The sequence below is a fragment of the Halichoerus grypus genome, chromosome 7 (genome assembly GCF_964656455.1).
Source record: "Halichoerus grypus chromosome 7, mHalGry1.hap1.1, whole genome shotgun sequence".
Taxonomy (NCBI): Eukaryota; Metazoa; Chordata; class Mammalia; order Carnivora; family Phocidae; genus Halichoerus; species Halichoerus grypus.
The window spans coordinates 27,919,186-27,934,761 of record NC_135718.1 but is presented as its reverse complement, the minus strand read 5'-3'; the positions used below and the strand labels follow the sequence as shown (position 1 = coordinate 27,934,761).

The 15,576-nt window shown below is 47.5% G+C and overlaps 1 protein-coding gene across 13 annotated transcripts in view; it reads right to left on the bottom strand.

The window, feature by feature from the left end:
- The window catches only part of SEC31B (SEC31 homolog B, COPII component), a 64,405-nt gene that overhangs the window by 42,340 nt on the left and 6,489 nt on the right, over positions 1-15,576 (bottom strand). For 10 of the 13 annotated variants that reach the window (XM_078077235.1, XM_078077233.1, XM_078077232.1 and 7 more), the window contains 13 exons: positions 12,118-12,313; positions 11,809-11,904; positions 10,709-10,852; positions 10,236-10,378; positions 9,270-9,369; positions 9,004-9,165; positions 8,340-8,474; positions 4,523-4,753; positions 2,062-2,136; positions 1,705-1,803; positions 1,259-1,358; positions 563-741; positions 177-303 (listed from right to left, as the gene is read on the bottom strand). In XM_078077235.1, the coding sequence (XP_077933361.1) occupies positions 177-303; positions 563-741; positions 1,259-1,358; positions 1,705-1,803; positions 2,062-2,136; positions 4,523-4,753; positions 8,340-8,474; positions 9,004-9,165; positions 9,270-9,369; positions 10,236-10,378; positions 10,709-10,852; positions 11,809-11,904; positions 12,118-12,313 (1,787 nt within the window). The remainder of the gene's footprint in view (positions 1-176; positions 304-562; positions 742-1,258; positions 1,359-1,704; positions 1,804-2,061; positions 2,137-4,522; positions 4,754-8,339; positions 8,475-9,003; positions 9,166-9,269; positions 9,370-10,235; positions 10,379-10,708; positions 10,853-11,808; positions 11,905-12,117; positions 12,314-15,576) is intronic. The other 3 variants (XM_078077229.1, XM_036065087.2, XM_078077231.1) reach the window with 3 other exon arrangements.

Here is a 15,576-nt window from a genome sequence, read left to right as displayed (position 1 = left end):
AGGACAATCCATGATCCCTACTGGAGTCCTGGCCTCCCAGCTGAACCAGACCTTGGCCTTGACCACACGGCCTGACCTCCCAGAGCTCAGGCTGCTCCTCGGCCTCCTCCCTCACCGTGTCCATGAACTCCATGCTAGAGTCACACCACTCCATCCTGAAACCCAGGGCTACCTACCGCAGAGCTCAGGGAACTTCTCTGGCCCAGAGTATGTCAGCAGCAAGGCCAGGGCCTCTTTCCAGTTCTGCAGGCTACAGGCACAAACCATCTCCTCCCAATTCTTCCGTACAACACAGGCTAGCAGCTATAATGGGCAGAGAGGGAAGGAGGTCATTAGCCATCCGTCCAACACAGTCAGAGTCACACACAGGGACGTGCTAAGAAAAGCCACTGGTGAACAGGCTTCCTATTAGACCACTGACCAGGCGTTGGGGGTGAGGTAGGGGTGGTTGGAGTGGGGAGAGGGAAAGCCTGGCAGATCTTCTAAACATCAAGGTGTAGGCATCCACCTGACAAAGTCCAAGTAATCCCCTCCCCTCCTCTCCTGCACAGCGGGCAGTTACCGAAGAGATTCTGGTTTTCTTCTTGGCCCAGTAGCACTCCTGTGTTTGCTTTAGCAGATCTGCGCCCCCAGCCTGGGCCAGGATGATGGCATCAGCAAAGCGCTCTTCTTTCAGACACAGCTCCACAGCAGGGCGTAGTTCTCCAAGCAGGAGAGCCTGGCTCAGGAGTCCATCAGTGTCTGCAAGCAGAGGCGTCCCCTCCATGTGAGCCTGCCCTCAGACCCTGGCTTCCTGTCCCCTACAGGGCCCATAGGACACCCCTTCTATCTCTGTATCACTCAGCCTCCCTTGCCCCAAACAAAACTCCCAAGTTTCATTCCTCAACAACAAAATGTAGTGGGCTGTCCCAGAGTGCCAGGTCCAGTGGTAACTCTCTAAGGACAGGGCTCAAGATGAGGGAGAGCCTCATATGGCAATATTAGAGGTATAGTGTGTGGTTGCTCAGCAAAAACAGAGTCACAGTGTTTTAAGTAAGAAAACAGTAGAAAAAAAATATCTTGCTAGAAGGCCTTCCACAGGAAAGACATATCCATAAAAATCCAGAGAGAGCTCTAACCAGTAACAGAACCGCTCAGCATTTGTGATGGTGGGAGGGAGGCAGGAGGCAGGGGACAAGAAGAAAATGTTCTCAAGTCCAAGAACTCTGAGTCCACCTACTCCCACATAGAGCGTTTCTCTCCCTCAGGATCAGAGTACCTTCTGTGATGGGGATCTCCCATGGAGTCATATTCTGAGGGACCAGCTCATCAAAGAAGGATAAGGAGGCAGAGGCTTCCCCTGTGATGTGTTCGGAGGTCTGTACAAGAAAGGACAGAGGTGGCTATTTTGGAAATGAACCTGAAAAGAGATAGACAGCTGGCTTGGTAGCTCTCTCTGAGAGCTCTACTATCTGGCCCTTAATGGGTAAAGCTACAGAATAACCAGATAAGGTTTGGGAAGGTCTCTAGTCCATAGCTCCTCTCCCAGCCCAAAAGCTTATGCACTCTGTGTCTCACTGTGGTTCCAAGAAATGAGGAGTTTGAAGACTTCTACAGAAGCCAAGCACTTTATGAGAGCAAAGCAAACGTCCAGGAAGGGGCAGATGCCCTAAAGGCAGGTCTCCTGTGCTACCCCAGGTCTGGCTGTCTGGGCTCCAACCACACCTGGCTGCAGAAAGCCTGCTGTCTGTTACTGTGGAGATCATCTCCCTTGGCCTGAGGGGTCTCGCCCAGCCCCAAGTCACTCTTCAAACCCGCGGCCACCTGCAAGGAGAGATCTATGAGTACCCTCTTGCCAGCACAAGGTCAAACACCTATTATGCTTTCTTCCCACCTCCACACCACACAGACTGGACTCTCTAAGATTCTTGGGTTATTTACCTGGGGAAAAGCCTACATCCAGGAGGTAAAAGGTTTGTATATGCTTTAATGAAGCCCAGAAAGAGGTCACTGAGACAGTTTCCACTGACAGCATTCTCTTCTCTGCTTCAAGTACATGCTTCTGATGTGAAAGCAGCTTACCTTCTTCTGGAACTCATCTTTACTGTATCCTAATAGTTTTAGAAATTTCATTCTGGAGTCTTCCTCTAAGGTCACCTAATGAACCACAGAACACACAAGTCTCCATTAAATCAATGTGAATGACCCTCTCTTGCATAAGCTGAACATCTGTGCCATGTACCCTCTAATATAGTTCTTCATACTACCAGAAGTGTCCTACTGAGGCCAACACCGTCTCTCCCCTTTTTCTCCCCCAATTTGATCCTGCTGAGCTGGAGGCATGGTGTTAACAAAACCCTCTCCCACTTCTACATGAATACTGGACCACAGACCTTCTGTTGACTTACTAGATCTGTTAGCCTGGATACCTGGTAAGAGTCAAATGTCACCTATGTTTTCAGGCAACATTGCTTGTGATGGATAAATTGTATCTGGACTGGAACTATACAAAACTTAAATAGCATCTGTGGACACCATGCTCCAGGCTTCCCTGATTGCAAGGACTCTTATAACTGAAAAGATCTCTTGTAGGGACTCTAGAAACATTTTTGAAGTGGGTACAAGAGACATTGGCTCTTGTGGGCATGAGGCTTCAAAGCCGGGGCCACCGACACACCTGCCTTGTGTGCATCTCATCACCTTGCACCTGAGCTGTCTTTTGGGGAGGTGATGAGAACTCTGGACTGCTGCATGGGCTGCTGCAAGAACCCCCACAGAAGAGCGCCACCTCCGGCTGCCCTGCCAAGCCGTGGTTCCTGTCCCACATCCTTCTGAGGAGACTGATGCCAAGTGAACCTACAGAGTCTCGTGAGTCTAAAATATCTAGTTGAAGGGGCGCCTGGGTGGCTCAGTCGGTTAAGCATCTGTCTTCGGCTCAGGTCATGATCCCAGGATCCTCGGATCGAGCCCCACATCGGGCTCCCTGCTCAGCGGGGAGTCTGCTTCTCCCTCTCCCTCTGCCTGCCTGTCTGCCTACTTGTGATCTCTCTCTCTGTCAAATAAATAAATAAAATCTTTAAAAAAAAAAATCTACTTGAAAACATAGTTCGTGGTGGAAGCTGCATAGATACAATAAACAAAGTCAGCTTAGGGGCGCCTGGGTGGCTCAGTCGGTTAAGCGTCTGCCTTCGGCTCAGGTCATGATCCCAGGGCCCTGGGATCTAGCCCCGCATCGGGCTCCATGCTCAGCAGGGAGCCTGCTTCTCCCTCTACCTCTACCTGCCTGCCTGTCTGCCTACTTGTGATGTCTCTCTCTCTGTCAAATAAATAAATAAAATCTTTAAAAAAAAAACCAAAAACACAAAGTCAGCTTACCCACTCAGTGTCCCAGATACTGGGGGCCAAGCCTTTCTGAAGCTGTACCTTAATCTGGGTTAGGTGGCTGGGCCCTTCATTTGCCCTACACAGAGCCATGAATTCTGACTACTATCTTTCTCACAGTCTCTCAGGGCTCCCTTCTTCTCCCATACTTGTCCTTTGGAAATGTTCAGCCACATTCAGCTTCAGAACCATCATAATGGACAGCTCTTGGGTAGGTTTTCAACCAGACTCCCCTCTATCCTTAGGTACTGCTGCCTCCTTTGTTCAGAAGAAAGGCTCAACTCCTGATGATGCCCTCTATTCTCTTTCCCATTCCACCATTCCTGGAGCAGTTGGCCGTATTCTGCTTACAACAAAAGCATCATTTCTTATTCTTTTCTTCCCACACCTTTTTCTAGCTTCACTCTACAGTTGATGATCCTTCTCAAATTCTGTCTCCTTCCCAGATTCCTGGTGTCTACCATCACAAAGTTCTACTGTGTCTGAAGCATAGACCCCAACCCCTTCTTAGATCCCCTGGGACAGCTCTGTCCTTTTTGCATTATTCACTACGATCCCAAAGCTTTGAATAATCCTCTCACTGCCTGTCCAGTCAGTTCTCTTTCTCCCTTTAGTTCTCTCCTCCCATCTACTCAATTCCTTTGACAGGTGGAACACTCCTCCTGATGTCATGCACAACTTGAAATTTCATTAGCACTGAACTTGATCCATGCCTCCAGAGTAAACTGGGACTTAAGCCCTGAGTCCCACCATAATAACTTGCCTTGGGTCACCTGAAACAAACTCAAAGCCTTCTCATGATGATGCCCTCTTCCAGCCAATCCTCTTTCCTTCCTTTCCTTTCTCTTCTCTCTTCCCATTACGTTATCTGCCCTTTGGCATGGCATAAAAGCCTTCACCTTGGCCTTGGTAAAGTATCTAGGACATCAGCAATAGAAGCAAAAAAGGCAAATGTCACTTGTACCCCTCAGCTTCCTTAGCTGCAAAAGGTCTCTGAAACACTGGTAAAAGGTGAAGATTCTGTGTCCAGAGGGTGGTGTGGTGTAGGAAAAAGCCTAAGAGGTCAGGGCCTCTGTAATCTAGGTCACAATGTGGTTGTCCATCTCCTAGAGTTTCTGGCTTTGGGGAAACACTTCGGAGCAGCCAGCCTCAGGCTTCCTACCTTCAGGAATTGCCAGAGCATCTTTTCACTTTGCAGTGATGTTTGTTCGATCTTGTTCTGACAATAATTCAGAAGATTTCCTGATTCCAGGGCCTCCCGCAGCTCAGCTGACCGCCTCAGTAATTCAGATTCTGTGATGACTTGACTGATGAAGACTAGGCGGAGGCAAGGCTGTGTCATCTGATGGGCAGGGGTGCTGGGGAGGCCAAAGGTAACCAGCTTCCCTCCAAACTGGTGAGGAAAAACAAGAAGGGTTAAGGTTGTATCTTCAAGCTAAAAATTAACACCAAGTCCAAATCACAGGGAAGGCAATTTATTGGTCAACCCTAGGATAGGAAATCAACAATAAGAACTCCTGGGGGTGGAACAGGATCAGGAAATGAGTAGAAAATGCACCCCTATACATAAACCACCTCTACATTTTTAGCACCATCAGCATAAAACTCTAGCACATGGTACTCATCTTCTGACCTGTGCTGGTAGCACCATTCTCCCAGTCACCTGGACTAAACGCCTTGGCATCATCATGGTCTTTACACCCATCACAGCTACAGCCATGGAACAGCAGTCTTACCTCTTCTTGTGCAGTGTCTCTCACACAGGGCCCCCTGTCCCATTCCCAGCGCTAGCACACCTAGGTTATTGGAATAGGCTGCTAGCCTCTGGGTTTTCCTCCTCCAATCCAAGCCTTAGACTACCACCCTGTACCTATGGCTGCTTAGGAGTGTGTTCTGGTTTCAAAAGCCACAGAAGAGAGCTTAAGCTCCTCCAAAGTCAGGGCCAGACTCTCTAGCCTCTCTCTCCCTGCTCATTTACGTGATCGCTCCACATCCCCAAAGTGTCCAGTTCATTCCTGCTTCTGAGCCTTCAACCACCAAAACAGCCCCCCCTGAGCATCCTTCTCACACTATTAGGTACCCTACCTAAAGCACCTGTCACCAAGCAGAGCTTAGTAAAGTTCCTTGACTCCAGCAGGTCTCCACCGTGGCTGCACATTAACACAACCTGAGGACCAGAGTCATGAGGCTGCACTCCAGACAATGAAGTCTGAATCTCTGGTGGTGGGACTAGACATCAGTATATTTGAAAGTTCTTCAGGTTGCAGCCATGGTTGACAACTACTGCTTACTCCCCAGCCCTTCACTATTTCCTTTCCTGAGACCTCCTCCTTCATGAACTTGCCCAGTTGGAATTCTTCACTTGATTCCTACAGCACAAAACTACACTACAGATTAGTGCTAAACAAAACAAACTTAATTTTTGATTTGTTAATATTTGATAGTCTTACAAAGTGCTTATGTATATTCTTATTTGAGATTCATGTCAATTCACTAACATAAGCTGAGCAGGTACTACTATCCCTATTTTACAGACAGTCGAACTGCCCAAGGTTACCCAGCTAATAAGTGACAGAGCTATGATAAGAATGCAGGCCTCCCAAACTGAGGGTTCTAGAGAGGAGGGGGGTGGGAAGATGGGTTAGCCTGGTGATGGGTATCCACAAAGAGGGCACGTTCTGCGTGGAGCACTGGGTGTTATACGCAAACAATGAATCATGGAAGACTACATCAAAAACTAATGATGTAACATATGGCGATTAACATAACATAATAATAATAAAAAAAAAAGAATGCAGGCCTCAGGCGCCTGGGTGACTCAGTTGGTTAAGTTTCCGACTTTTTGGTTTCAGCTTAGGTCGTGATCTCAGGATAATGGGATCGAGCTCCGTACTGGGCTGCTTGGCGAGAAGTCTGCTTGACATTCTCTCTCTCCCTCTCCATCTGCCCCCTCCCCCCACCTGTGCATGGGCACTCTCCCTCTCAAATAAATAAATAAATCTTAAAAAAAAAAAAAAAAAAGAATACAGGCCTCTCCAGACAGACCCATAAATACAAAGAAGAAACTGGTGGTTGCCAGAGGGGAGAGGGGTGGGAGGATGGGCTAAATGAGTGAGGAGGAGTGGGGGAGGTACAGGCTTCTAGGCATGGAATGAATAAGTGATAGGGATGAGAGGCACAGCGTAGGGAATATAGTCAATGATACCGTCACAGCGCTGTAGCTACACTTGTGGGGAGTACGGCATAGCGTACAGACTTGTCAACCACTAAGCTGTACACCTGAAACTAAATGTAACATTGTGCATCAACTCTACTTCAATAAAAAAAGGCAGAAAATCAGAGCACCTGGGTGGCTCAGTCGGTTAAGCATCTGCCTTCAGCTCAGGTCATGATCTCCAGGTCCTGGGATCAAGCCCCGCATCGGGCTCCCTGCTCAGTGGGGAATCTGCTTCTCCCTCTCCCTCTGCCTCTCCCCCTGCTTGTGTGCTCTCTCTCTAATGAACAAATAAAATCTTTATTTAAAAAAAGGCAGAAAGTAAGTATTGGGGCTGATGTAGAGAAAATGAAACTCTCAGGCATTGCTATTGGAAATATTGTGAAGCTGCTGTGAAAAATGGTATGGTGATTCCTCAAAAAATTAAAACACAGAATTACCTCCTGAAACAAACAAACAAACAAACAAACAAACAAAAGAATGTACTTCTCTCAACATCAGAATTCTTCACCTCCTGAGTATGTTAGATTTACCTCCACAATAAAACTGGTGGCTGTGAACACAAGAACCACTTATTCGATACATCTGTTTTCAATTCAAACCTAATATTTAAAGCACTGGATTAAGTGCTTTAGGACCCTGCCACTCCTCAGACCAGCCATAAGGGCATCACCTGGGAACTTGTTGGAAAATCAGAATCTTGGGCCCTACCCTAGACTGAATGAACCAGAATCTGATTGTAAGATTCCCCAGGTAATCTGTATGTGCATTAAAGTTTGAGAAGCACTTGTTTAGGGATAAAAACGAACAAAATGTGGTCCCTATCTTCAAGGAGTCTATTACTTAGTAGGGTCTCCACACATGTATTTAAGTAACCTTAGTACAGTTAGAATGTGTCATTACAGGAATAGAAATCCTGGAAGTGAAGTTTGACAAGGGTTTAAAGACAGGCATTGTGGACGGGGTGGTACTTAAGCAAGGGACCATGAAAGACTATAGTAGGATTCAATGGCTCAGGAGAGACATGAAGGGCAGGGTACATGCAGAAGCAGCAAAGTTGAGGAGTTATTTGTGGAACAGAAAGGAGTCATATGTAACTGGAACCTAGGGAACACATAAGAATAAGGTGGGGGGGGCGCCTGGGTGGCTCAGTCATTAGGCGTCTGCCTTCGGCTCAGGTCATGGTCCCAGGATCCTGGGGTCGAGCCCCGCATCGGGCTCCCTGCTCTGCAGGAAGCCTGCTTCTCCCTCTCCCACTCCCCCTGCTTGTGGTTCCCTCTCTCGCTGTGTCTCTCTCTGTCAAATAAATTAAAAAAAAAAAAAGAATAAGGTGGGGATAAAAACTGGAAAGGTAAGTCCATAAGGAAATGGGGGTCAAAGGTTTTGGGCAGAGGAGTGACAGGATGGAATTTATATTTTTTTTTCTTTCCTGCTTTGTATTTCTAACCCTTACATGTCTGGACTCACTACCAGTCCAGACATGTAAGGGTTAGAGAAAAATCAGGTGGAATCTCAGGCAGTTCTCTATAACCAAGCAGCCTATAGCAACCAATACCTTTTAGACAGGACTGGCACAGTAAGCAAGGTGAAGGGGTAGAGGGAAAAGCAATAGTAACTCTGCTTGAGCCCTAAAATGGGCCTGATCTGAGACACAGGCAGTGGGAATAAATCTATAGAACACAGCTACATGTTGGGCATACGAGAGGCTTCACAAACACACACACACGCACAACCATGCACACACACCCCCACACACTATACTTACAGCAAATGAAACACCTGCTGGCCTTCTCATCCATTTGGGGGGTTTTTTTAGAGGAGGTATCAATGATGCTTGGGCCCCTTGCTCTGGTACCTGCAGTGGTGGGAGAGGCTGGCCTTTGCTGAAGAAAGAGGAGGTCTGAGGGTAAAAGCACACCTGTACCACCAACCCGAAGTGGTGCTGCATCTGTAAACTTTACTCTGGGAGAAATCCTTGAGATACCCAATCTGGCCCAGAAAGGCTGGACTCCCGTTTTCTAGGGAACTGGTAGTGAGGGTAGGACTCCCATGCAGTCGGCTCTTGGAAAGCCTACTGCATCCAAGGTCTACAGTGGAGTGTAGACACAGAATGGATCTACAGGAGAAAGGGAGATAAGACAGTTCATACTTCCAAAATAATGGTCCCGGCATGGAGATCCAATGTCCCTGAAATATCACAGGGAACATCCAAGAGCAAGAGTCAATATGAAGGCCTCTTTTGTATTGTGGCAGGAACGGACACCCTCCCAGGAAGATGGGCACTAGAGCAAAGGTGAAGCCCTCCCAACCCAGGGTCCTGGTTTCCCAGTCTCCAACAGTCCCCACTTCCTCCCAGGCCATTCGTCCTTTTCTCTCCCCCCATATAGAGACAGCATTCCCTCCAGCATTCTCCAACAAGCCTTTCAAACCTTGTCAGCCTGTCTCATCTGCTGGACTTCCCAGCTCCTACCCATCACGGAGTACAAACTTATCCAGCCGTCAAAGGAGGCAGCAGAGAACACTGGAGGGTCCCGAGGGCACCACTGCACATCAAAGCACCAGCTGCTCTGTGTGGGCAGCTTATACACTACCTGTGAGGGAACCCAACCATTAGAGAAACCCTGACTTAGGTAACGTGACCCAGAACACACAGCTGATTTCCCCTCCCAGCATGCCCACAGAACGGCCAGCCTACCTCATTGCTCCCCAGGTTCCAGCACAAGATCTGGTTGTCCTTGGCACTACTGAGCAGAAGCTCAGCATCAGCCTGGCTCCACGACACTGACAAGATCCCCCTAAAAAGGAAAGAGCAACTAACATTTGTCAAATGCCTACTCTGAGTAGGGTACCTTAAATATCTTGGATAAATTTCATCCCTATAAAATGAGCAGTCTCATTTCATTTTACAAACGAGGAAAATGAGGCTTTGAAAAATTAAAGAACCTTCAGCAGTCATGCAGCCCGAACCCAAGTCAAATCCCAGAGCCTGTGCCCTACACACTGTATCACTCTGCCGCCCAGACGTCCCCACAGGATGGCCTGCTTCTTTTCCCCGACTGTAGAGTAAGGCCTATGAACAGCATGAATCAGGCAAGCACCCACCCTCTGGGTGCTTTCTTTTTTTTCGCAGGAGGGTGGTGAGGACCCAACTCTTCAAAGTCCCCAAGAAGGTATAGAGGCAATACAGCTCTTTAGTAAGAAAGAACAGTGTGGGCTGCTTTTTCTGCTATGGGCCTAAGAGCTACAGCTTCAGGGGCAGGCCTGTTCAAAGGATAGACAGGAGCCTAGGTTCTCTTATTAAGGAGAAGTCTTGGAGGAAGCAACCTCACTACCTAAAGAAATGAACATTATCCTTAAATCAGAGCCTGGGGACTCTCCCAGGGGGACTAAACATTGGCTCCAAATATCTCTCATGACCCCATCTACACTCCTGTTTCTGGAAGTTAAATGGAATCTCAAGTTCTTTTCCATAACCTCAGGATCTCAAGGAACTCCTCTTTGTTGGGGTTACAGCTAGGACTGGGAGACTGTGTGTTCACTGGGAATGACTTTGAAGACACGGAAGATGTTTGGTAACTAAAGTGAGGCATTCACTGCCTCCTACCCAGGTCAGTTATGCCCCACCATCCACCAAGGATGTAGACAGAGCTTGAGACATTACCTACTGTGGCTCTCCAGCACCTTCAGGGGCGAGGAGGCAAAGCGCAAATCCCACAGCTGAATCACTGGAAAACGATCATCTTCTGAACACAGCACCAACTGGGTGGCTATGTCTGGGTGCCAGGCCAGGCCTGAGCTGTGCATCTGTGGACAAAGCAGACCCCAATGGGTGATATAACCTGACACTTCTGGTTATGAACCTTTTCTGCCCAGTTGGAATAGGACCTCTGAGGGCAGGTTTTGTGTCTCTTCTATGTGATAAGTGATGACCATGAGTAAGGAACACTAGTAGCCTCTGGATCAGCTCTGTTTAGCTTCCCTAAGCATTCACTCTCAACAGGAAATCTGCTAAGAGGCTGAACCTACAAGTGCAACAGCTGAAAGCAGACACCTGGCCTGGGGAAGAGCAGCTCCAACGTCTAGGCATGAGAAAGAAGCCAGAGCCCGAGCCTGTATTCTGTCTCCACGACGCACCCTGTTGCTATGATCGCTGACTTTGATGATAGGTTCATTCTTCCTGAGATCCCACACAACTGCCTTGCCGCTGGGGTGAGCAGAAGACAGAATGTGTTGAACTTGCCGGTTCCAAGCGAGTGCCTTGATGTCTTCTGGAGGCTGCTGAGGCAGGAAGGGGGGGGAGGGATAGAGGATAGAGGATAGAGGACAACTTGTCATCTCCTGGACCAAGAGCCATTTGCTGTTCCACTGCTCCCAACCCCCCACAGAAAGCCCAAGAGTAGACATGGGGCTTCCCAAACCCAGTGTCAGGGAGCTGGGAGTTGAATTTTCCAGAGAGGATCCTTTAGGGGACTGGTGTAGAAGCTGAGAGAATGGCAGGCACACTTGGAATTTACCCCTATCCCAAGGTGCTCCTGAGAGGATGGAGTCAAGATTTAAAACAGCCCTCTTATCTATGACAAAGAGAGAGGTAGAGGAGGAGGAAGGGAGGGAAACAAAGACATGTAAGACCCCCAGAAAGAATGAGGCAGAAAGAAAAGCCATTGCTATTTTTAGGGCACAGGGTGCTATCAAATTTATACTTAACTTACCTCACGATACTGTAAGCACAAGACAGAGAAGAGCCAGGAAGCAAAGAAGATGGGCCCAGTTATAGACTGACAGGTAGGTGCACTCAGAGACAGACATACACCAGATCCCCAACTGCATGGGAGAACCTGATATAGAGGCAAAGCTGACCCACCCCAACAAAAAGGACAAGGATATATCTGGGCATCCCCTCTTGGCCCCACTCCACTGAGCCCAGGGCGCTACTCTACTCTGCCTAAGCTCTACTATGATAAATAGTACTCACTCCTTTTCTCATTGTCTTTTACTGCCTTTCTTCATCTTCCTTCCAGAAACCCTAGGACAGTTAATGGCCACAAACCACCACACACACACCGTACCCTCCATCCCTGTTATGGGTTGGCTGGTAATATGTTAGTCTGTGGTGCTTTATTTCCCTCCAGTGGTAAAGTCCAAACTCTCCTGTGCTCTGGGTGCCTCCAGAATTCAAGACTTTCCTGGGCAAATCAGCTGCACACTCTAATCAGCAGCCCCGGGAGACTCCTTACCTGTGACTTAGATCCTGGGGTCCTTGGCACATTTAGGTTATTCAAATCCCAAATAAAGATTTCAGAATCACTGGCCCCCGAGGCCAGGAGGTTGCCCTGTATGAAGAAAAGGCCTTAGGAGACACACCATCCCAGGAAAAGGTACGAACAGGAAAGGGGGAAAGAGACCCACATTTGGGGCTTCCAAAACCTCCCCCATAACAGTGTGGGAAGGGCTAAAAATTATAGACTGGAGGTCACAAGTGAATGCTTCCACTCAGATCTGTGGCTCCATGGCTTGGGCATGTTTGACCAAATGAAATGCAGTACCTGGAAAGGATTAAAGTCAAGGGCTCTGACAGCCCCCGTGTGCTTCTGTCTCTGGGCAATCACAGGCTCCTTCCCGGAAGACAGGATGTGGGTCACATCGTATAGAGTAAGCATGCCATTGTCCCCGCCACCTGCAATGACCCCGGAGCCTTCCAGAAGCCCATCGCCAAAGCTCCCCCAGATCAGCTTGTAAAACCTACAAAGAGGAGGGACTGCATCAGCACCAATGCAGAATCACGTCAGTGGGCAGAGAGGAGGCATGTCTGTCAGCCTCTGCCATTACGCAGGTTTCCCCACCGACATGGAGTCTGCCTGTCTCCCTCACTTACTAGACACACAACACAGGTTTCCTTGCTTGGTCCTGCCCTTTCTCTGGAAAAAAATTCCATCTTTGTTACACTAGGAAGGCAGGAGACCACTGCCTCAGGGTTGTGTGGCATGTTTGTTTTTTTTAATTAACATCATTAGGGTTATATAGGCCCAGGGATACATATTTCAAATAGATTAGTTTCCTTAACCTTCACAACTCATATAACAACAACTAATGCTTATTGGATACTTCCTATATGCCAGGCACTGTTTTAAGTGCTTCACATGTATTAGCTGATTTAATATTCAATAACCCTATGAAGTATTATTATCAACTCCATTTTCAATTGAGGAAACTGAGGCACAGAGAATTTATGAAACTTCTGTATACACAGTAACTTTATCCCTATTTGACAGCTAGGAAGTGGCAGAATCAAGGTTTAAAGTCTGGCCCATCTTATTTTATTTTTAGTATTATTTTTGTAGAGAGAGAGTGAGAGCAGGGGAGGGACAGAGGGAGAGGGAGAATCTTAAACAGATTCCACACTCAGCATGGAGCCCAACATGGGGCTTGATCTCATGACCCTGAGATCATGACCTGAGCCAAAATCAAGAGTCAGACGCTCAACCCACTGAACCACCCAGGTGCCCTGGCCCACCTTATTTTAGAGCCTGAGCTCTTAACCATCATGAAATAGTGTATTCTGTTTAGAGGAAGATCCAAATTCTTTTGTACCTGACTAGAAGCAGGTTTCCCTACACCAACAATTGGTGTCCCCTCTTCCCTCTCAAGCTGGAAGTAAGAAAAGACCCAAGGACCTCTCCACCCTGTGTCTCTTCCCTGTGACTAGCCCACTGGATCTGCTATATGGTTGCAGTGGGCCAGCCCTACAAACATAGAAGTGTAAAGAATAAACATACCTCTTGGAAAACACTTTTGGCTTTCTAATGATGCTTCTCACAAGACACTGCCAGTGTCTTGCACAAAAGAAAAAGATGGACCCTGCGCCCCTGCAGACAAAGATGGGTCCTCTGCAAGGCCCCTAGGGAAGGCATGTGAGATCCCCAAAGCCTCATAGGTAGTCTGTCCTTCATTTCACAGCTGCTAGCCAAGGGTATTTCCACAGCCCTTCAGAGAAGCCAGATTTCACATCAAATGATGTCATAAGATCCCTAACTGAAATGAAATGCTTCCACACCCTGGAAAGTTGGCCAAGAAACTGAGTGGGGTGACGGGGCAGGGACCTGTCTGGCCAGTCACTGGTGCAGCAACCACCTGTTAGAAGTAAAGAGCTGAGCACCGGTTGAGACCAGGTCAGCAACTGAGATAAAACAGCAGAGCTAACGCAAACAGTGGCTCCGAAGTTACTGTCCAAACGGCTATGTGTTCTGAGGTTGCACCGATCTTAACAAGGCAGACAAACGTGCGTTACACTGGCTCAAGACGCTGCCACGTCCCCCTGGGGCCAGACGTCAGTGTGGGCAGCAGGCAAGTCAACAGAGTAGCTAGAGAAGCCCGGAATCGGTCTCACAGGAACCAGGGGAGAGTATGGCCAGAGAAAAACTCACACAGGGATGGTAGAAGATGTTGCAGTAACCTCAGTACGGTCACAGCTTATGACATCCAGGCCGAAGACAAAGGTACCTGAAACCTCAAGGGGGAATCACCAAAGAGTTGGAAAATAAAGCCCTGTTAGTTTAGAGTGACCAAAAGGCAGAACACACAGCGTGACAAAATGACTCTCTCTAAGCATGTAGAAAGTACAGTCCTATGGTTAACCATTTCACTAGTGAGGGTGAAGCAGGAGCCCAAACAGGACATGATAGAGAACACCTGGGAGAGTGGGACCAGCTGGGACAAGTTAAGCAAGGACCCGGACATGATCATTCAGTGGGCTCAAGGAGTGTCAATCATCTCTGCTCTGCAAATGGACAGGGAATAACACGTGTGTGTGTGTGTGTGTACACACGTGCATGTGCATGCAGAGAAAGAGCGCATAAGCATGTAGGCAAATGCAACAAAAAATTAACAACTGATAAATCTAAGGAAAGGTATATGATTATTCACTGTACTATTCTACAACTTCTCTATGTTTGAATAGTTTAAAAATAAAAACTTCAGAAACAAGATGACCTTTGGCTTGAAAATAGAACTTTCAGACATTAGAAGAAAAGAGATTTAAGGAGAAGGTATAGAAAGAGTTTGTATAGAAAAATGGGAACTTTCAAAACATGAGAATACCGGTGGAATTCTCTGAAGAGGTTCCCATGGAGATGGCAACAGTGGGCACCAGAGAGCATCAAGAATGATGGGTGGCACCTAAAGAAAATACAGATTCTTTACATACCTACCTAGACCTTGCAAAGCAGAATTTCCAGAGAGAGGCCCTCAGAATCCACATTTTTAACATGAGCCCCCAGGTGATTTTAACAAGCAACCAGGGTTGAGAACCCCTGTACTAAATACATCAGACTGATACCAGCCTAGACCAATAACCAATAAGGGAAGACGTTGAAATTCACAAAGACAGAACCAGCCCCAATGACCAGCTCATGGCTATGCTTCTGGCAGAGAGAAAAAGACAAGGTTAAAGAGAATAAACTGAGGCCTGAGAGATCAGAGGGTCATCCCAGAGAAGCTCAGCTGAGGCCAAGCTTTAGCTACTTTATAATTAGGAACGTGTGCTGTGTCAATTCTTGCTTCTGTAATTTAGGTACTTCTTTGTTTAGGATTTTGCTTTGATTTGCTTAGTCAGGTTCCTTTTTAAAAACCCCAACCTCATCTTAGTGAACTAAAGTGAAAACAAGCCAAAATAGCTGAGGGAATCCAAGTTTCCTTAAAAGTCAGAGCGTTGAAGGCAGTGCTCCAAGCTGGAGAATGAAGACAGTGAAGCGGAGCAGTGGCTGTTTGAGGAAGTCCTTTCCTCATCCCTAGTAGGCACCAGGCTACTTATGCCTATACATCCCGAATTTACAGCAGAGAAAAACAGAACGAGATAAGTTAAATAACGTGCCCAAGAGGACATTAGATGGCAGTGCTGGGTTCTGAACCCAGGTCTATCCAACAACAAAGCCTATGTTCTCTCTACTCTGTGATATTTTTTTTTAAGATTTTTATTTATTTTGAGAGAGAGAGAGAGAGAGAGCGCG